The sequence below is a fragment of the Dendropsophus ebraccatus genome, chromosome 4 (genome assembly GCF_027789765.1).
Source record: "Dendropsophus ebraccatus isolate aDenEbr1 chromosome 4, aDenEbr1.pat, whole genome shotgun sequence".
Lineage (NCBI taxonomy): Eukaryota > Metazoa > Chordata > Amphibia > Anura > Hylidae > Dendropsophus > Dendropsophus ebraccatus.
The window spans coordinates 54,388,198-54,411,652 of record NC_091457.1 but is presented as its reverse complement, the minus strand read 5'-3'; the positions used below and the strand labels follow the sequence as shown (position 1 = coordinate 54,411,652).

General features: G+C 41.0%; 1 protein-coding gene and 1 long non-coding RNA gene across 15 annotated transcripts in view; one reads left to right on the top strand and one right to left on the bottom strand.

Annotated features, from left to right (window-relative positions):
• Positions 1 to 23,455, bottom strand: part of PPFIBP2 (PPFIA binding protein 2) — a 138,866-nt gene that overhangs the window by 88,645 nt on the left and 26,766 nt on the right. For 13 of the 14 annotated variants that reach the window (XM_069965799.1, XM_069965801.1, XM_069965804.1 and 10 more), the window contains exon 4: positions 96 to 179. In XM_069965799.1, the coding sequence (XP_069821900.1) occupies positions 96 to 179 (84 nt within the window). Of the gene's footprint in view, positions 1 to 95; positions 180 to 12,692; positions 13,282 to 23,455 lie in introns of those variants that run through there. The other variant, XM_069965807.1, reaches the window with a different exon arrangement.
• LOC138788179 (uncharacterized) overlaps positions 1 to 23,455 on the top strand; it is a 69,631-nt gene that overhangs the window by 43,101 nt on the left and 3,075 nt on the right. The window lies entirely within an intron of this gene.

Sequence of the window (23,455 nt, the reverse complement as noted above, 5' to 3'; positions counted from 1 at the left end):
AATTCTTAAAAATATTTTGAACATAAAAACTGCATTTAAACAATAAATACAAATATGTAATATGTAATAAATACAATATGTAATTATCTTATTACCTGTAAAATAAGAGACTCCTTGTCACCTTCCAGACGTGTCAGTCTTTCTTGATATGTTTCATTATTTACAACTGTATGATTAACCTTGTAAAAAAAAAAGAAAATACTTATCAGTCATCACAGAATACTAAACAGTTTACAACAAGCTGAATTATTAAAGACATGTACTGTACGTTCTTCAATTATTCTCTACCTAGGGGTACTAATATATGGAACTGTTCTGAATACACTAGGGCTAAGGAAACTCTGTCTAGCTTTGTCCCTACTACACCCAAGTTAGTACATACAAATGGATAAAAGGGGACTCTTTTGGCATTTGTTTGGTTAATAATAGTCTATAAGGATTTTAGGCCAATGTCCATAATAATTAACATAGGTACAGTAATTCCTCTGTTCTCGAACACAATTAGTTCTGGAAGGCTGTTCCAGAACCAAGCAGTTTGAGGGCCAAGCTGTGTGTTCCCATAGGAAACTATGTAAATGCATTTAATTGTTTTTACACCCTGTAGGTCAGGTGCAGAGCGCCCAGCCCACAGAATGTAAAGAGTTAAGTGGAGATGCAATAGCATCACCACTTACCTCCTCTGGACTAGAAAGTAGAAAGTAGTGGTGCATTGTACACCACTATTTACTGCAAAGGAGAGGGGATTCCTGTCATAATGATGGGAATTACCACTATAAACCATTGCGTGGCAGTCAGAGATGGGCTCCCCGACGCGCATTTGTGGTAATCTGAGCTCCGTGCACAGTGATGTCCTCCCTCTCAGGCAACTTGTGCGCTCGGGGCATAGGAGACATGCTGGCCAGAGGACGTCACTGTGCACAGAGCTTGGGTCACACAGACCGTCAAATGGCATCCCCCAAATGCACCCCCCTTCATACTACCAGCTGTCGAGCAGTCTTGTGCAGGAGGAGAATGAGAGCAGCCCCAGAGCTCTTGCCTGGTGATGTCCTACCTCTCCAGGTGACCAACATGTCTCCTATTAACTTGAGTGTGCCAGCCGCAGGACATCACTGTGCAGGAGCTCCGGGTCACCAAAAATGCCCAGCAGGGAGCCTCTCTATGGCTGCCACTCACCGGTTTAGAGCAGGGATTTCCGTCATTATGATGGAAATGCCTGTTCCTGCAACCTTGGTGCCAAAACACCTAAATAACTGTCAGCTGAATAATAGTTCAGCTGATAGTTCTCTCTCCTGGATTTGTTCCGATACCGAAAAATGTTCGAGTACCGACCAAAACTTCAGGGGAAATGTGGTTTAAATACCAAATAGTTTGAACAGCAAGGAGTTCGGGAACCGAGGTATTACTGTAACTGTTTTTTTTTTTTTGCTGGATTATGTTGTAAAGGGTTTCCTGACGTGTTATTTAGGAGAGACCACCAAGATGGCATAAGGAGTCTTATAGACCAGGCAATGTTTTCTAGGGAAAAATGTGCTAAGTAATCTCCTCCAGAAGTAGGAGATACATTATCCCCTCTCGCCCACATAAAAGGCCTTATACCCAGCCGTAAAATACCTGCTCTTTACTATTGAGAGCCAAAACCCTGAAACAGCTGTATGCAGATGGATCATTTGGAGTAGATTCTGGTTTGGTTGATGATCCCTAGTAAAGTTGTAAGGCTCTTTATTTGGTCAACCATTGACCTACAGGGAAGTGGTTTCCGACAATAACTAGAAAAAGTGGGTGGGCACAACAAATACACACACACACACACAGTGCTATACCATTGTATGTAATTATAACCAACCTCAAAAAAGAAAAACACATACAAATAAATTGGCTGCACATCAAACAATTTTTATTGAGCAAAGCATGATGACAATAACAATAGCTAGGGGTAATGGCCTACCCACAACCAAGCCATACACACTAGGGGTAACAAACATTTAAAAACATTTAAAAAGCTCCATTACATATATCCTGCTTCAAATAAAGATAGGACAACCTGCAATAACAGCCCCTACCACAGATGGCTGCATCACAAATAACAAAATTAGGGCCAGATGGCTGATGTAAACAAACCCTTATCTGCAACATTGTAGCTTCTTTGTAATGCCAGGAGGATTAATCGCAGTGAGTTTATCAGCAATGTCACCTCAGATTCACCCTCCCAGCATTACAAAAATGCATCTAAAGCCAGTCAGGAACTTGTTTACATCAGCTGTCTCAGAAGGAAGGGGGAGGAGGGGGAGACAGAGAGTAAGGCTCACATACAGATTTTTAAATCTTCAGCAGAAAGCAGCAGCTTAGATGGGGAAGGAGACTGAATAGATAATAACAAGTATAGAAGGAATTGTTAGTCTCGCCATAGGCAGCAACATATCAAAAGTTATGTTTGAGCGAAATACCCCTTTAATGTATAATAAGTAAAGCTGGCCATAGGGATAAAGACTATTTTAATACCAAGAATGACCAGTACTGACAGGCAGGAGTCTTCTTCGCTGGATAAAACCTTTTATAAGATCTTGCTTATAAACCCCATTTTCCTTAACAAAGATAATTTTCCATGTGAAATATTTGTTTAGTATATGTATGTTCATAGTCAGGGTTTGTCTATGGCCAGGGTCTACATGTTTGACATATTGGAAAATCAAAAAAGAATGCTAAAATAATAAGTGACTGTCCACATGACTGTCAACGGGTGGTAAAAACATTATCATTGACACTACGTTCTTTCTGTCATTTCAGTATAAGGGCCAGTTTATACTGAGTAAATTTGGCGGAATTTCGCGGCGGAGCTCTCTGCTGCAAAATCCCGCCTGCCTCAGTGTCAAACGGCGTCTCTATGGGAAGAGGTGGGAAGAAAGGAGCCATCTTTTTCATCAATCAGTGATAGAAAGACTTTAATTACAGCTGAGTCTGTAGCTCTAAGTAATAATTCATAATAATTCCTGCCCCTCAGCTTTAGACCCCAGAGGCTGCTGACCTCAAAGGCAAGCATTAAGGAATCTAGATGAAATGATCTTGGCTCTTTGGGAGTTTTGGAAAAACTTCAACACTAATAAAATGTACACTATCATGGGGAAAAAGTCTATTTTTAGAAACCAAAATATGTGCTTGACTAACATTTTCATGTTCCTGTAAGACATTCCAAGGGTCAGGACATTATACTTGTAAATGCTGAGAGATTTTCCCATGACTTACAATATAGAGTGAGGTCTACTCTAAGGACATGCACTACTTAAAGGGAGCATGGGGGTAGTATGGACAGTATGGACACATGTCACCACACTACTATCACATTCCTGAGATGTCTGCATTACGTGGCTATCATCTATTAAATTGTTGGCGGCCAATCTGACATGTTCTTCATTTCACACCTCCCAGAAGTTATGAAGTGGTGTCTTCAAGCACAGCAGTGGTTGATTTATACTGAGATGGTTGAGATCAGGGGTTACATGGGCATTCCAGAAATCAACAGTCTATCCATCAATACAATACAGTATTTAGATATGGTTGACCTTGCTGACCTAATGAAATGTGATGTGACATTTCCAGGGGTGTAGAGTTAGCAGTCACACCAGGGCTTTGTGAATACAGACAACAACGAGCAGAGACTGCTGAGGAGCATGGTGAGATCTCTGGTGACATACAGCCAGGCCTAGAAAATAGATTGACAGATTTAGAAGAAGACCAAGATGTGTATGAGGAAACCTATTAGGTTACACGAGCTGGCAGAACAATCAGAACGCCGGTCCACCTCAAGGATTATATCTAACTTATAGCTATGTCCTCTGTGTTCTTGTTCCTTATTTTGAATTTGTTATATTTCATTTAGACAAGAAAGGATGTAGCAATATGTACACGCTGTGCTTGGCCCCTAGGGGTCTCACTACTTACAGTATATATCCCCATTAGTTATTGGATACTCTTTGAACAGTGATGGTTACTGGTTATCATCAGGATATGATGGTTATAGTGACAAGTACTGCCCAAAACAGGTAAATAGCTTTGAGATTCTGGTCAACCATGTCAAGCACAGAATACTGTGTTAGGGTATGTTCACACTGAGCAAATACGGAGGAATTCAGTGTCCCGCTGTGAGTGAATGAGAGGGCGCACGCTCCTCCGCTGCCGACGCTCTCTGCTCAAAGAAGTGACATGTCACATCTTTGAGCAGAGAGCAGCGCCTATGGAGGAGTGTACGACCGCCACACAGGCTATGGGACACTGAGACAGGGGGGGTTCCTTTCCACCACGGAATTCCGCCTGTTTTACTCAGTGTGAACATACCCTAAGGCCCCGTTAGCACTGAGCAAAGGCAGCGGAATTCCGCGACGGAATTGTCCGCCGCGGAATGCCGTTAGCCTCCCGCTCATAATGGGAGTCTATGGAAGGCGCGCGCTCCTGCTCTGTACGCGCTGAAGAATGAACAGAGGTGCCCCTCTCCAGTAGTATTGTAGTCACTTCATGGTTTTTCTTTATTGAACACCTTGTTGTAAGCTTCGGGCCGCCCCAGCAGCTTATTTTAGATATCTCAGAAGCAGAATACTATCTTGTCTGACATGCTTTAACTGTTCCATAAATCTCTCAAAAAATAAGAGCAGCTATTGCACATAGAACTGAATCAACAAGATAATCTAAACAAACATTACTCAAGAAACCAGAAGACCTAGTTGAACAAAAATGTGACATGGTCCATAAAACCTTGAATGTTATCTGCAGACACAATAACACTACTGGCCACATGGGGCCCTCACTGGTGACAGATAGACAGGGATTAGTGGACAATGCTTGCTTCCATGGCTGGAAGTTATGGGATTAGGAATTTAAAGGTGCAGTAAACCTGTCTGTGGGTGGTGTAAGCAGTAAGGAAACTATATATACAAATAACCTTGTCTAGGCCATACTTGTAAATCCTTATGACCCCTGGTGCTCCATAAGCTGCATATAAGTCAGAGCATGGCTTTTGTTTGTTCTTCCTTCCCTTCTCAAAATCCCTATAACTGGTTCTGGCTAACAATGAGGTAAAATTTTCAAAGACCAAAGAGAAGTGAGATGCCATGAACCCCATAGCAGCAGTATACTACAGTGGTTGATCAACTAGGCCTAGAGATTGACAAATCCTGGAGGTTCCTCCATTAATTTAAACCACAGGTGCAGCCTAAAACCCTCTAGGATTATGTAGCAGTATGTGATATTATTATATGGGAATCAAATATCTGTATATAAGGTATTATTATGTGGGATAATTTAGGGTGTATATGACCGGATAAATTTGCATGGACGTATTTTATGGGCAGTGTTATATGGACACTGCATGGGAGAATAATATATAGATCTTAAGGCTGGTATTATTTGGAGGTTTATTTGGGTATTAAATGGCAGCATTGTGTGGGTGGCATATGACATTATAGCTGTATTATTTGGATACTGTCGATAGACAATTTTTAGGCACTGTACAATGGTATAATTTAGTATTATAAAGGTGCATTATTTTTACTGTATGGCAATATTTGAGAACAAAACATTAAGTAGAAAACATCTATCATTTGGTTACAAGGGTGTAATTTTCTAGAATTTAAACAATTTGTCCTTAAAGGGGTTGTCTAGCGAAAATCTTTTTCTTTTAAATCAACTGATATCAGAAAGTTATATAGATTTGTAATTTACTTCTATTAAAAAATCTCAAGTCTTCTCATACTTATTAGCTACTATATGTCCTGCAGGAAATGTTTTTTATTTCCAGTCTGACACAGTGCTCTCTACTGACATCTCTGGCTGAGACAGGAACTCTGTCTCGGTTTTCTGTGAATCCCCATAGAAAACTTCTCCTGCTGTGGACAGTTCCTGTCTCGCCCAGAGATGTCAGCAGCTAATAAGTATGGGAAGACTTGAGATTTTTTAATAGAAGTAAATTATAAATATATATAACTTTCTGACACTAGTTGATTTGAAAGAAAAAGTTTTTTGCTGGACAACCCCTTTAAAAAGTAGACATGGCCATTCTCCTGCAATGACCTCTTCCAGTGTGCCCTTTGCATTTGAAATCAGAGCCAAAGACATTTTTCATTTGTACTGTAAAGACCACAGAATCTCCCGGAGGATTACAGGATAACTTACTCCCCAGTGTCTCTAGGTCCCCACAAGAGTGGGAAGAACATATGCTGCAAGACCAAAACACAATGCTCCAACAGGCTTTCTGCGGAGGGTGCGGCATACAATCTCTTTTTTTGTGCATTTATGACAAACATTTGGTATGCTAACAAAACTACAAGAACAAAGGCTATGTCATATGCTTCTAATCACAGACCTCTCTCACGTACTTAAAACCTTCTCATTTGAAGATGGTGCTACCTTATATGGGGAGGAAGAGAAACTATATATACTCTGAATGTCAGTAGTGTACAGCACTGGAATAGTGCCAGTGTACCTATACCGGCTGTTGGACACAATGCCACTGAATATATATTATATATATATATATATATAAAACTCTGACTTTTAAATTATTCGGCCCGATTTGTTTGCAAGCCTTTAAGGCTCAATCAATTGCTGGATCTTAACTTCATATTAGTCTGCTGCACATGTTCCCATGCAACTATGATTAGTTAAATGCTCGCACAAAAGATGTGATCAGCTGATGAACAAGTTGTACGCTGACTGCTGGCACTTTTACACAGGCTGATTGGCTGTGAGGGTTCCTGCCTACCGATTATTGGCCTGTGTAATAGAGTTGTAACTTTGAATCAGTACAGGAATGTTTGTATACATACAAGTAATGTATGTGCACACTGACTGTACCAGCCTGTCTGATGATGTTGTAATTTTATACTCTAAATAGAAGCCAAATAAATGGGAAATTTTTTATGAAGCCAACTGAGAAACAAGATTCTGTACAAAAGTATCCCTAGTCATTAACATTTTAGTGGATTATGTAAGTAATATCTATAAGCATGTGGATATTGATTTGGATAATGTGATTGTAATTGATATCATGAATAGGCCAAGGCACCCCCTTCCCCAAGCACACTTTTTTTTTTCCCTTTAGGGTCCCTATTCATTTAACAGAAACTTACATGCAAGCAGGCAGCCTACATCCTCTCAGCTATCTGTTCCTGTACCAGTCTTTGCTGTGGAGACGATTAGTAAGGAAACTGCCCAACTGCAGTGTTTCCATCATTGGTGACCAAGACTCCTGTGATATGGACATCACAGAAATGGGGTTCCCCATCTATTAGCTGCAGTAGAGACGCTGCCAAGACAAGATCCTGGTCAGGAGCACTTGGCACAACCGTGAATCACTTGGCCAAATGAATGGGCAACATGAATTTTAATGCTGTGGAGGAAATGTGTCACCCCTGAAATACAAACCCACAGCAAAAAATTTACTTAGTGACTAAAACGGTAGCTACACTAAATACAACTCTACCTGTGGAGTTTACATTCTACATGTAGGACAGCACCACCTTGTGGACAATTCTACCTGTATCAACTTTTTTATTTTATTTTTATTTTATTTTAGATCTGAATCTTTTTATGAAGAAAATTATCCAATGTACACAGAAAATGTACATATATGAATTCTTACAATACTTTCCAATACTTGCTGTTTCTCAGTGGTTGATTTCTTAGTTGTTGGTTGACAACTATTAGGTCCACCAGCTTATCCCGTAAATATGCATTATTATATAGAGTGATATTTCTTCCTTGTCTAGTGCTGCTTTGCATCTCAAAGTGTATTCATTCAGTTCCTATGCATAGTAAATTAGGACGAGCAATTCCAAAGGCAGCGTTATTCAGGTGAGTATCTAAAACTATGCTGCTATACCTGATATAGGACGACAGACAAATAACAAATCATTGAAATGACATGGAACAATGAAGAACTGATCTTCAGGAGGGATAATCACTATTGTGGTTTTCCAACCTGAGACAAAACCTTCTCCAATGGCTGTTAACACGAATGATCATTAGGTTTCCCAAGAATTGATTAATCGAAGGGTCTCACTGCTTTAAACCAGTACAATGAGATGGTATCACAGGGGTATTTGGCCCCCTGCAGGCTATATACATAACATAATGAGGTCACTGTTGGTTGTATACCCAAATACAGTGGGCATTACATATACCATCAATCTTCTATTCATACAAAGGTTTCTCCAACATCTGAAGGGTCCTGCTCCACCTTATGCTATGTCTCAGCTTTCATCATCCTGCTCATCCTCATTCCTGTGTCTGCAATGTGACATTGTCCCTACCTCACAATGCCCTGCCTATGATGACATAATCCTGTACGAGCTGTATATCTGAAACATCTGGTGTGGGACATACATTCTGAGATTCATCTGATGTCCTATATATCCAGGTGCTCTAATCCTATGATCAACAGATGTATATGAGCAAGTGTGCATCAAATTATAGGTTTAGGGAAAACTGGTTAATAAAGAAGGGGGGTAGTTGGATGGCTGCCATATGTCAGCACACTGCCATAGTCATGGTGGATGTTAGGGTTCCAACTTTTTTGATGAATTTCCTCACTAACAGCCCTACTACAGAGGTAATGCTTCTAGCAAACGATACATCTAGAAAACCTCCATAAGCGTATGTTCATATAATATATATCCACCACAGAATATTGGCCAGAAATCCAAGGCATACACTCACAATTCTGTTGCACTTTCTATAGCCACAATGTTACCAGGCGACTAGTCCCATTCAATGGGGCTGATCTGTGTCCTGGTTTTCTGACTCAATTTCAATGCAGAACAAGCATGAAAAATACATTAATTAATGATATGTCACCTACTTATGTACTGCAAAGCTATAGAGGAACAAATTAACACCATAGTTCTCATTGTAAAATATATTGTGTGAACAAAGGCTAAGATTGTGCAATTGGCATATGCAAGTATAGTATGGCCTAAAAAACTCATTTGGGTGCTGTATTATAATCAGTGTTCCAGGAAGCCTCGCTCACTGTTGCCAGCCACCCGCTCAGCCCAGGATCTTTTAACTTTATCTGGCAAAGATTGACACAGCGAAGATATATGCCTAAGGAACCTATTAGATGGGACTAAATCAGCGCTTGTTTACTGAGCCTATTACAAGGCTCGATGATCGTTTAGCAAGGGCTGGACAGACATTGTTAGCGATGTCCATGCAGCCCTTGCCTTAAACTGCTATAAATTACCTGTCCATGCTCACGGTCTTCTCCCGCCCCCCTGCTCGCTTCCCAGATCCGCGGCTTTAGCTTCAGAGTGGTTTCTGAGTTGACAGGCCACTCAGAACTAGCCGCGGCCAGTGATTAGCTGAGCGGCCCGTCAGCTCAGAGACTGCTTCAAAGCTACAGCCATGTCATCAGGAAGAAAGCAGAGGGCCGGAGAAGACCGGGATCGTGGAGAGGTAATGTATTATAGTATATTCAATCGTTGACTGCGCATCGTTATTACACGTAGCGAGGCAAGGTCGGGGGCCTAAAGACACGATCAGCTGATGATCATTGTCAACAGATGATTGTTGTCTCTATTACATGGAGCGATAATGGCCCTAATCGGCCTAATTCGGCTGATTATCATTCCGTGTAATAGAGCCCTAACATTGAGGATGCTCTCTATTGGGTGTGTGTGTGTGTAAGTAACAGGGGATTGCCTACTACATTGGAGAATATTCCATACTTGGAGGCTATCTGCCAGGAGGACGCCTACATGCAGATTATCTACATGAGGAGTACTACATACTGGGGGGCTTACTATTAGATATTTACCTACAGGGGATGCCTACCTATCACTATATCTACTATATTTTATTAGCTATGCTACTTTAGCTTTTAGACTAAGGTACCGATATTTCTGTGTTAAGTTTTTGGTTTGTCCAACTTTGCTTTAACATTGCCCAGCTCTCTTTCTATTCCACTTAGCAGTGGCTAAAGTTCAAAGGGAACATTGATTATAATATCACACAATCCAAATTATGTACAAAACCATAGCGGTGTGTCTTTCAGGGAGTTGGAGCTGTCTAGCTTTAGGGTCTGCTTTAATATTCAGAAACAGCGCCATTCTTATGGGCTTATTTGGTGTCGCAACTAAACCCTATTCACAGATTTCTATATCTTAATTAGAGATGAGCGAACCTGGAGCATGCTCGAGTCCACCGGAACCCGAACTTTCGGCATTTAATAAGCGGTGGCTGCTGAAGCAGCCCTAAGGCTATGTGGAAAACATGGATATAGTCATTGGTTGTATCCATATTTTCCAGACAACCTTAGAGCTTTATCCAAGTTCAGCAGCCCAAGCTAATCAAATGCCGAAAGTTCGGGTTCCGATGGACTCAAACCCGAATCCGGTTCGCTCATCTCTAATCTTAATATAAAACAGGATTGACAGAGGCTGCTCACAGGGGTTTCCAGTCGGTCGCCAACTAGGGATTAGGACACAATTTTTGGAAACTCAGGATCCTATTGAAGGACCTATTGAAATTTATAGGCTCTCTTCTGTCGCCTGTCTCTGAATATCTATTGGTCACAAAACATGATGGACAGAGATATAAAAAGTGAGAACAGACCCTACTGCCAACTTTTTACTGCAAGCTTTCCCTTATGTGATCCTCAGTGTGGGGTCACCACCACCTGCAGCGAGTCTCTCTTCTTCAGTTACATCTTGGCCTCCAGTCATGCTAAAGAAAACTTTTCCAGGTGACAGACGTGTCATTTCCTTTTCTATGATTAACTTTTGGATGGAACACACTGTGCTTTACATGGAGTGGTAAGAGATTAGTGGTGGATTCAATTTATCGTTTGCCTCAAAAAGGGTAACAACTACTATGATCTTTGTAGCATCTTTCACAGGGGTTGTCACTCAGCTTTTCTTGAATCCTGAGTAACACAAGTGGCCAGATATGCAGTGCACCCAGATAAACCAAAATATACCCTCTACTCTTTAGTAGGCAAGTCAAGACTCCATGGAAATTGTTGTCACCCAAGAACAAAAAAATCAGCTGAATAGAGAATGACTTTAGGACTTATATTTACTTCCCTCCGACACAAAGAGCTGCCCAATTGCAACAGACTCAAGTTTCGCTTTATTATAAGGCATTCAGCCCTATAGATAACATTTAACCTTCGGCAGCCAGTTGTATAAATAGAAAACAGGTTGGGCAGAAAAAAGTTTCAAAAAGAAAACACAATGCCACACTGTTCCTTTTCATGTCCTTGAAAGGCTAGCAATTAACCATTTATGCCCTGGAAAACAGTATTTATGACCCATATACATTAGTTGTGTTCTTTGGAATAAAGCTTATTGAAATTTGAACAGGATTTGCTCATGTTTAAATTATAACATATACCTGATATTTAACTGTATTATTTTGGTCCTAAAGAACAGATCTCTGACAGTACTGTCATGGACAAGAGGTAATACGTTTACGGCCAAATTTCTGCAGGAAGTATATTAAGAACTACTTGATTTAAATAACTTTATTTAAAAAACAAAATGCACTATTATTAAGGTGCTTATAATGTTTATTGTACATAAAGTTTAATGAAAGGAGCACTCTGTGTACTACTGCTGCAAGCTTTCTGCACTGACATGCTCCCTGAGATCTTGGGGACTACAGGTACTACATATGCACTGTCCTGCTGACTATCACATAGCACATCAATGAGTGAGGTCTTCATAAACCACTGTATATAGGGAATTGGTTCTGAAGACTCAAATGACTGAATTAGGAGGTTGGAGCACACAACTATTTATATCAATAAACTTTATTTATAATAAACAGAAAGTACATCTATGACCCAGATCTTACTTTAAAATCAGTACAGAGGGTTTCAGCACATAAAACATGTCAATAAACGTTATTTACAACAAACAGCTAGTATGTGGAGCCATACTCCCCAAGATCGATAAAATAAGCGCAACAAACTTTGTACAACAAACAGCAAGTCCATGTATCCATATAGTCTCACATGGGCTGAAATAGAGGATAGAATACATCACAGAGTAGGAGCATGTAAATTCCAAAGTAGAGACGCATAAATACCTCATATCAATAAACTTTATTTACACTAAACAGCGGGGTACATGTATCCGAACACCCACACATTGACCAAATTATATAATGAACCCCATTTTTGGGATGATCACAGAATCCACCTAAAAATCTAGACACATACGACGACATGTAAACAGAGGCGATATATATATATATATATATATATATATATATATATATATATATATAAAATTTTTTTTTTTTTTTCTATCAATCTTAGTAGTACAAGTATCTGTGGTCCTCAAGAAATATCAGAGACCACAAGAGCCTTATGTAATTGTCTCAGCTACCTTTACTAAACAGCAACCCGGAGTACCCTTTTAAGAAACACTTACTTGCATCGCATTTGCTAATTGTAAAATACAGTGAACTAAATAGTGATTAAGGTCACATAAGCGTAAGAATATAACACGCTTTCTCCAGATTAACAATCAGTTGACATAAAGCAGCTATAGAAACAAAGCAAAGTGTGTGATGCAGGCTTTCAACCTAAATCTCATGGATTTGGCAATCAAAACAAGAAAATAAATGAATGCCCTCAAAATGTTAAAAAAGCTTGAGGAGACCCGGCTCCTCATAGGACCAGGTATGTAGAGTTCACTCACCCGTCTGAGCCACGTAAAGTGTTTGTAAATATCGATTTCAACATCCATTCTCTGTGTCCATTTCGCAAATCAAATCCCCTTCGGAAAGCTTGTTACTCTTTTGGCTGCAGACATTGCCTTTGTTCTAGTAAGACAGTGTCGTGTGGGTTCCTTTTTTTTTTCTTTTTCCAAAGTTGAAACACTCTGATCACATTCTATGTTGTCTTTCGCTTGCGGCCCCTAGGCTGTGTATGGAGTGCTACTCACAACGTGAATTCACTTAAGCCTGTTGCATGATTCAATCTCCCTAATAGTGTGTATTAAATCCTAACAAATATCATACGACCGGTTGGACAACAAGGAGGAGCTGCCTGTTACCTCCAGCACCAAAGCTAAATATTGCCAAGTAGTCAGGACAAAACTATTTTCCAAGGATGCCTGCTCCGTCTCTGGGTTTCAGAGTGGTGGGTAACTGGAACTCATTACTCCAAGACCCCCTATTTCCTGTCTGTACTTCTCCTGCTGCCTAGAATGTCACTTCTCATCAGCTTGCTCTGCTGCCAGATCCTGCAATGCCTTACAGCAGCCCCTGCAATGTGATCCCTCTGTCCTCCTGTTGTACTGTGTGTGAGACTCAGGCAAGTGAAGGGACAAAGAGATGTTTAAGTAAACACCTCTCACTGAAGCTAGAAGAAAACCAGATTGGACATCTTCAGAATGAAAATTTGTAGGTTTACGTTTTGCTTGAGAAAAACAGACACGGCTAAAGCGTCAAGCTGGAAAAACAGAGGAAATGGGTCCTTTAATTCTTACACTGTAGCGTGCAATATCATCAAGGGTTTTTTACTTGAACATTCTAACAGTTTTCTTTTTTTTATTCAATCTGGCATAGATGCACAATTATCAAAGATGTGGCAGAGCTGAATGTGCACTGTATGTTTAAAGTGAATTTTATCCTTACGGTTTTGAGTTTGCATGGTTATAATACTAACTTAAGCTGGCATACATTTCCAGTAGTTACCAGCCAAAAACTCATTTGGTCAACTATCTCTCCTGATCTGCCCATATACCTGCATGCTTAGCTAAGCTGTGCATGCAAGAATAGGAAAAGAAAAAAAAAGCATTAAGCATTTTTAATTCCAACTAAATAAATAAAATGTGTCATCAAGGGAATTTATAATAAGTTGGGCATGAAAAAAGAAAAACTAACTAACCTGGATGGGCCCCCCTTAGTTCCTAGTGTGACATCATAAGCTCTCCTGCTTGTCCCTGTACTTCCTACCCCTGAGGTAGACACTTCTTAGCCGGAATCTCCAAATCAGACAATCACTGACTAGAGAAACAAGCAGGGGACCGAAAGATGTCACATGGGAGCTGCCTGCAGAAGACCCAGATAGCCGAGTATAAACAGGGGGTTAAGGCTGATTTTTCAGGGTTCCAAGCACTATGGGTCAACAAAAAGGATGGCCTAATAAAAGTCTTGTAGGTGTTTATGTGCTTAGCATGAGGGAGCTGCAGTGTTGTGCTCCACCATCTGGTGGGAAACATGTAACTGTAAAATAAAAATTTTATGAGGTATGCCAAGATAAAATGTACAACTTCTACATCTGACAAATGCAGTCCTATTGCTGTATACTCCTTTACATCAGGTTTTGCAGTTCAGTTTATACTCTGCACTGTCATGGTCTTCTGCAGAATCAAGTCTTGTTGTGAGCAGAATTTTAATGTGTTTGCCTGGTTATAACCATCCGGCCGGAAGCACACTGAACAAACTGGGCAAAGGCCCTATGTATCAGCACAAAATGGCTTTTCTACCCTACAATTAGCCAAACAAACCAACAAACATAAAACACTTCTTTGTGAAATTGCAAAGTTTAACAAGTTTAAATGTACAAATTTAATACAAGGTTCACTCTTGGCACTTTAGGTGTGAATGTTTCATAACATTATTTAGTCTTAGTATAACTTTCTCAGGTCACTGGACTTGTTGAGCCAATCGCCTTTCTGGGGGAGTGTGAACAGGCCCCAGTATCTTATCGTTGCTGGACACAACTCTCCGATGCTGTTCCCTGCAGTCTTTGGTGCAAAGGAAAATTTATAAAAATAAAATAAATCCTCCTTTAATCCTCAGTGCTTTTTTCCCTGCACTTACTACTGCATCAAGGCTTCACTTCCTGGATAACATGGTGATGTCACGACCCGACTCCAAGAACTGTGCGGGCTGTGGCTGCTGGAGAGGATGATGGCAGGGGGACACTGAGGGACACAGGGCACTGGAGGGACACTGAGCAACCCTCTGCCATTATCCTCTCCAGCAGCCACAGCCCGCACAGCTCTGGGAGTCGGGTCGTGACATCACCATGTTATCCAGGAAGAGAAGCCTTGATGCAGTAGTAAGTGCAGGGAAAAAAGCACTTTATAAGCATTTCCCGTAATAAGTGTATGTTGGTAATTTGTATCTTGGTAACTGGTAACTGTAATTGGTAACTTTTGGAGGGCAATATAATACTTTAATAACATTTTTCACCGGACTTCTCCTTTAAGTTTCCAGTGCTCAGGCTGCCAATCTAGCATGAGTGCCTGGGAAGAGGGTGGAGGCAGCATGACAGCATGCCGCTGCAGCTTCACCCTAATGCTTAGATATGAGGACCTGATTGGATTTTTTTTAATTGCCTCTCTGCTGGAGACTGCTGGGCACAGGGTTGGAGAGCTGTATATGGGGTATGGTTCACACTCAACTTGGGAGGCAATTAGTTCTCTTTAATACTCACTTCATGAAATCCAGTTACAACAGTCCTTCATAGTCTAACATTATCATTTTAGCCAGGCTCATGGTAACTTCCCAAAGACACCAGGTCAATTCTATCTTCACAGGGACCTCAGATAAAACACAAACACAGAAAATACCTAAACCAGCTTTCTAGAAAGGGAGACACTCTACACGTGCAGTTTTACTCCAAATGACAATCCCTGAATCAACCTATCATGCTCCTTATTCCACCCACTACACCACAGGACTAAATCTTCAGGGCTGACATTTGTTGCTTCCCTTGGCAGTCTAGCATCACCCAACCTGCTGTGGCTCCCTCCTGTGCTGACATCAGACTTCCCAGAGCGTCCTCATCCCCTTCTAAATTGAGAGTGCTTTCAGATTATACCCCACATGATTTTCTGGGCTCTTCCATGGTGAACAATTTCCCTCCATCTTCTAGATAACAAGCCAAGGCCTAACAGACTGTAAATCCATGTTCTGTAGCTTTTTATCGAATGAGACCTCCTGAGGATAAACACACGATACCTGCCCCAGAGCCATGTCTTCACACTTCCAAGAAATGAAGACCAAAATGTCTCTGAAATGATTGGCAGATTTGCAATATTGCTAGTGGTTGTAAAGTTATCAAAAGACATGAGTGAATCGCCTATCTAAATTAAACAAAGTGCTTTGCGTGACCGACAAGTGGCTTATGAATCACCTGCCTTTCAACTCTGTTTTGCTCCCTGCCGCTCCACTCTGGGTGTTGGGAAAAGCTGGACCCAGTCTTGGGCAACTGGGAGAAGTTTTCCAAGACTGGATTCAGCTTTTCCCTGCACCCAGAGAGGAGCGGCAGGGAACGGAACAGAGTTGAAAGGCAGACGGCTGATAAGACACTTGCCGATCAAAGGAAGCGATTTACTACATTTAAAGGGCAATTTACTCATCTCTAGTTATCAATATAATATGTTGCAATAACAACCAAGGACATTCCCGATGATGCACAGCTATTTGATGCATTCAATGGGTTGTCCATGGTGCTGAACACAGAGTTTAAACTAAACACAAAGCAATTTTCGGTGTTGAAAATTTCCAGTGTTTCAACCACAAGAGATTGCAAATTGGATTGCAGCAATTGATTTCCAAGACTTTTCTGGTCTTCTCTGATATGCTACATGAACACCTTCCCATTGGAAAAACTCAATCCAATATGGCAGCATTCACAATAATGGCCATGTTCCATACTCAGTCTTTAATGGGCCCCCTCACCTGTTACTTCCTGGGGTGTTCAGATATGTCATTTACCCTTTCTAAAATAAAAGGGGGTCCTTTTGAGTCACCCTGTACGTGGAATTACATGTAGACAAGTATACCTGTACATAGTCAAACAGGGATGGTAAGGTTTACTCTGCTTACAGCTTACCACTAAGCTACATATTAACTATAAAATATTGGTCACATAGGCTCCTGTGCCGTAATCTTACATGAATGTCAAGGTGGATAAGTTCCATAGGCTGAAATGATTGTAAATAAAGATTTCTGCCATGACAGATATTGTTTAAAGGGTGTGACACAAATCCATGTAAATTCGACCATTTTGTAGACATTTCAGCTAGTCATACCTTAAGGTGGGGCTAAGCAGAGCAAAGTATTCATGTATTCTTACTGGAGGTGACATAGAGGCAGACAACAATTATAGGGCTTGTTGCAGGGCCATAACCATAGGAGGTACAAAAGTAGCAGTTGTCCCTAGACCATGGTCTGGGCTACATAAGACCAAACTGATATTATTAACAATATATAGAAGATGAGGGGCATAGTTACATAATTTGCATTGGGGTCCTAGGGACTTCTGGTAACACCTCTTGCACCAGGAGCATTGGTGCCACCTTAGTACTGTGAAGTATGAGCTTATTGGTCAGAGAAGAGGAATGGTGGCCAAAAAGGAATGACTCGACAAGAAATAGGGCCCATCTTGATCTTAACTATGGCTATGTTCAGCCCAAACTGGTGTGCTCAGTGTGTGTATCACTAATTTTTACTGACCTTTTCATGAATGACCCCCAAAATATTAGCTTACAGCTCTTCAGTAGTGTATATAATATACTTCCTCAAACAGAGATGGAAAAAGAGCCGGAGCTTGTCCACACATTTCCAGCACAGCTGTGCAGCCGAGTCTCATGACCATTTATATACAGGACTCTCAGCCTGTCTCATAGCTCAGCCTAGCATGTAATGTAAACCACCGCACTTCCACGTCCTCTCGCTCTCACATGTGACTGCTGTCAGCCGGGTATTTATACTAATTTCTGTGAGAAGTGTCACTTACGGGGAAACTTAATCACCTGCTCAGCTAATAGACATTCATACAGACAGATGGAGATTTTACTAGACAAGATCTATTGTATGAAATGTAGTTTAGGGTTCGCCCTTCTCTATGCTCTGCTGAGTGACTGCATTAGGTTAATGTATGTAAATTATAATAAATGAGGCTTAAAGGGAAGGTCCATGTTAAAGGGGTTTTTACACTATAGATAGTGATAACATATATTGATTACTGATTGAGAAACAATAGACTGTTATGATCCCCAAGAATCCTGACAATGAAGGAATTTATAATACAGCCCCATATACTAAGGATACACTGCAAATTGACCGGTTTTGGGTAAAGCAACTAGGAAAGTAATATAGCCAACATCCCTGCAATTTATCATTTATAAAGAAGAAATGAAAAAAAAAAATATTTCACATGCCAGTCTTAAAGAGGGTTTGCGTTCAAAAATTCAAAAAGTCAAAAATTGTGTTCAAATTAAGAAAGGTGTCAGAAAGTTATAGATTTGTAAATTACTTCTATTTAAAAAACTTAAGTCTTCCAGTACTTATTAGCTGCTGTGGTGTATTCTTTCCAGTCTGACACAGTGTTCTTTGCTGTCATTGCTGTCCTTGTCAGGAACTGTCCAGAGCAGCAAATCCCCATAGAAAACCTTTCCTGTCCTGGAGAGTTCCTGTCAAGGACAGAGCTGGCAGCAGAGGACACCATGTCAGCCTAAAAAGAATACACCACTTCCTGCAGGACTTGCAGCAGCTGATAAGTACTGGAAGACTTTGAGATTTTTAAATAGAAGTAAGTTACCAATCTGTATAACTTTCTGACATCAGGTAATTTGAGCACAATTTTTTTTCACTGGAGTAACCCTTTAAGAAACGTTATGCCTTAAGGCATACGTTAAGAAGTAAGACATATATTTTACAGTATGTTATAATGTCCACTGGTTGGTGTGGGAAACACTGTATCTTGAGCTGTATTTAGGTCAATGTCATCCTAGCAAAGGTAGAAAGATATCTCCCACAATCATAAAGCAAATACCAGATCTGGTGGTTAGTCACCTGCCATCCATTCATACCATGCTCGGTTATCAGAGGCCTCACCCACTGCTGTCAATGAAACAGTCTTTAAAGGAATTCAGCCAGTTATATAAAACACACCACAGAGAGTATTGATCAGATATCAGACATATCACCCAGAGTACAATATCTATCATGTATTTTGCAGCTGCTTTTTGTTAAATAACTTTGGCATTGTTCCCAATCAATATTGGCCTGTCTCCTATGTAAGTGAGCCCAGCCAGAAGTTCTTTCTTATCTGTGTCTGGACAATAACCTTAGTTGCCCTGTTAGACAAGACATAATTTACTCTGAACCTTTTTTTGCTATTTAAAGTAACACTGAGTGGGGGACTTACCATGATAAGCGTCTCATGCGCCAGTCTGAATCCTCACGCACACTAGATTTATGTAGAGGTGCATCACAGCTGCCCATGCCCAGAAGTTTGTGCCCTTCTGCCACCTGTGTCTAAAGGTGTCATTTTGCATTTTGGTCACTAGATGTCACTCTGTATTTTGTATTATTGTAAGAACATGCTGAAGGGAAGTGGGAAAAGGGTTAATGGTGTATGTGACTCAGCGCATGCCTGCCACCAGCAGGCTTGTCGACCAATCCGTGCAAAGGTGACCCAAAAGGGATACTCTCCTGTCTCCTTAGGTTCCACTCCACCAATAGAAAACTTGGCCAAAGTCTACAAGTAGAGGTGGAGTGGACCCATGGGCTTAGAATAGTTCTGGATCAGTTCTGGCCTAGCATATCCTGATCTAGCGTCGGATCCAGAGGCTCTGGGGGCCTATGGTGTCCAAACTGCCCACATTGCTAATATGCAACACAATGAGTGAAGTTCAGCTGCGGCATTGCTGTGACGGAAGGGGGGGGGGGGGGGTAGAGGTGTTGCTGTGACCGAACAATGATTATTAGTGATAGCGGTGATGATAGGGCAATTTTGGGTGGCGCTGTGACAAGACAATGACTATCAGGGTAGTGGGTAAAAGGGGACTTAACAACCTATCCACACTGAGGGGATATAATGTTCTTTCCAAACCTTTCCAATCCCCCTGGAAGCTTTGGTCTTCAGCTAGCAGATTGGAGAAGAGCATACATGCTTGTGTATCCCACTACAACTCACCAGGACCAGGTAGGAAAGCCAGTGACTAGTTTACCCTTAACCCTTTGGGTCCTATTCCACGGGCCGAGTAGGGCCCGATCAACGAAGTAAACGAGAGCCGACTTGCTAGATCGGCGCTCGTTTACTGGGCCTATTCCACAGCCTGACAATCGTTAACGAGAGCTGAACAGACATCGTTACCGTTGTCCTTGCAGCCCTTGCAGCATACATTACCTAGCAGGGCTTTTCCTCAGCTCTGTCTTCCTCCCCGGGTCCCGCGGCGCAGCATCAACCCTGAGCTGTCAGACCGTTCAGCCAATTACTGGCCGGGACTGCCGCGGCCAGTGATTGGCTGAGCGGTCCGACAGCTCAGTCAGGCTGTACCGAAGCTGACGCTGCGCCGCAGGACCCAGAGGGGAAGACTGAGCGGAGGAGAAACCCTGCTAGGCAATGTATGGTGCTTCTCAAATCGTCGGACGCCTGCCGTGCACCGCTGTTCCACTAAGCCATGCGCAGTGGGTGACCGATGATTTTAGGTTTGGGCCTAAATAAACGATCAATCGATGACACGATCATTGGCTGATCGTTTTTTCTATTCCACCGAGCGATAATCGGCCGAATTCGGCCTATTATCGTTCCGTGGAATAGGCCCTTACTCTTGGGGCCTGTACTAACCCAGCAATAGATGGATCATCATAGCCGTGAGTATAGGTTGTCTTCAAGTTTATCGCCATCGACATCAGAGTAGTTAGAGCTCCTACAGCAGAGTACAGTATTAACTGGATAGGTCCCCCTTAAGGTTCTCTGCCTGTTCTCAAGTCTCCTAACTTTCACCTCAGTAACTGAACTGTTTGCATTACTTAAAGAGTCCTCCAGCATTTCTATAGTCTCCCTGCTCAAAGCAGTGTTCTCAAGTATTCCAAGTATTACCAGGGACCCTGAAAAGCCAACTTCTCAAGCTACTAAACTGCACCTTGCGTACAAAGGACTTAGTATTTCTCTCTACAGCACCTGTACTTGCACTGCAAGAAAACTTCAGTCAATGTTTTATCCTGGTTAGGTTTATCCTAGACTCTGTACCGTACTGTCCTGCACCCCCACACTACAGGGGACGCATGGCTACGCCTTTAATCGGTGTGTGCACATAAAAAGGATAATTGCCTAAATGACTTCCTAATGTTAAAAATTCTCTTAAGGGTTTAAATTCTGCCTGCCCATTGTTGTCAGTAGAAGAAGCATATTTCATATGGATTCATAGGGGGTGATTTATCAAACATGGTGTAAAATGAAACTGGCTCAGTTACAACCAATCAGATTTCACATTTCATTCCTCACAGACTCTTTGAAAAATGAAAGGTGGAATCTGATTGGTTGCTAGGGGCAACTGGGCCAGTATCACTTTACACCATGTTTGATAAATCTCTCTCATAGTGCATATACAAGATTCTTCCTTGAGTAGAAGAATTATGGTGCAAACAGTGGCAAGACAGTAACATTGTCTACGTGACCAGGTGAAATTCCTATGACTATGACTACAAAGAAAACATTCAACATTATGAATACATTATGCAACATCTTCCTCCACTGGCTAAACAATGGCAGGTTGTTTTGTTACTCTGGCACAGCAAATGATATTTTGGAATGGTCACATCTAGTAAATTCTGGTTTGGCTACTATAGCTGTCATAAAGTATCCACCGAAAGAAGTTGGGAAAGAAAAGAAGAATTATGTGTTCTGTATTTCAAGGTCTTAATTCTCTTGTTCTCGGTGAGAAAAGCCACTTTCAGAGGTATCTGGCAGTGGATTCCCCCCTGCCCCCCATTCAGATGTGTGATCTCTCATGAGCTGGTTGTCTCTACAAGTGATTCAGAATTCAGTAGGAAAATATAAGTGTCAAAGGACACATAACATACACTATCCGTCTTGGAGATTCAGTATTTGGGTGTTGCTTACTGACGTGTGATTTTACTGAATTTCCAGCATGTATGCTGTGACATCACTGTATGTACTGTCAACACTTCCATCCCAAGGGATATAATGGTACTTTGTAAACTTCAGTTTCAAGTTGTGACTTTATCTCTTTTATAGAAAAACCGTCTCAGATTCTTAGAACCTCCTGAGTGTTGATGGTCTTTAGTAAGATCCCAGCTTGTTATAGAAACAAACAATATATTATCTGTTATTATACATGATGAATGATCTCACCAGTCTCAGGAACACATACAATACAAATACTTTTAGATATTCTAGATATACTTTTAGATTATTCCTTGTGTGACTGGGATCACATCACATTTCGTGCCCTCAAGGCACAGATACATTTGCTGACATATCTCTGGGACTGTAAACAATGTACACTATAGCACTTCCCCACACAGACCCTCCGGTCTAAGTGTATTATCAGACACAAAAAATTGTATATAGATGCAAAAGTTACCTGTCCCTGTGTCCTGTAGGGACAAAATAGTTCAAGTCCAGTAGCATGGTAACAGCATCTCACTTAGGCGGAAATACGGAAAAAAAGAATTTTATTCCAGCATGGCAAACAGAGCGACGTTTCAACCTTATAGAAAGAAAGACCTATAAGGTTGAAACGTCGCTCTGTTTGCCATGCTGGAATAAAATTCTTTTTTTCCGTATTTCCGCCTAAGTGAGATGCTGTTACCATGCTACTGGACTTGAAATATCTCTGGGACTGGCACAGACCACATTCAATTCAATGACCCCTATGTAGTCAGCTAGTAGGGACCTGACAGTTTCCATTTAACGTGTACCTTTATAACTTTTAAAACCTAAATCAACAGTAGATGTGATATAAAGCAATTTACATTCAATATTTTTTTTGTTATCATGGAAAACACAGCACTTCCTGTTTTCTGACTCTTTTTTTTACAAAGAGTCTAAACACAGGAAGCCGGTCTTTCCCAGGTAATCTGAGCGCTCACAGAGAAGGGAGTCATGTGATTGATGGACACATTGAGCTGTGACTCTCTGTACAGGTCAGACTTTATGTGTTTAGTCTCTTTTTTCAACCAGCACTAAAAACTGGACCTGGATAAAAGTAAGTTTTGGACCTGGATACAAGTAAGTTCTGCTTTGTTTTATAGCATGATAACTAAAAAAATTATGAATATATATTGCAAACTTGCTTCATATCACATCTACTGTTGATTTAGATTTATAACAACAGGTACACTTTAAGCTAAGCTGCACCTTGAAGATAAAGCTGCATAACAACCAATACACCACAAAGACAAGTGCTGCACACAGCTCTCATAAAGTCCTGAATGGCAAATCTGCCCAGATATGCAATAATATGGAGTTGCTAGGATGTATTAACAATTTTATTATTTAGTTGATGGCAAAGAAAAGTTTTCTTGTGAGCTATTTGTTGGTATTAAAGACAGATATTAATAAACCTCAGCCATAAGCCCTTTCTCCATGGGATATCATATCTATTAATAAAGGCTGCAGGACAAGGAGCCATTGTTAATGCTGCAGTTACTGTACTGTTCACATGCTACTAATGCATGCTGTACG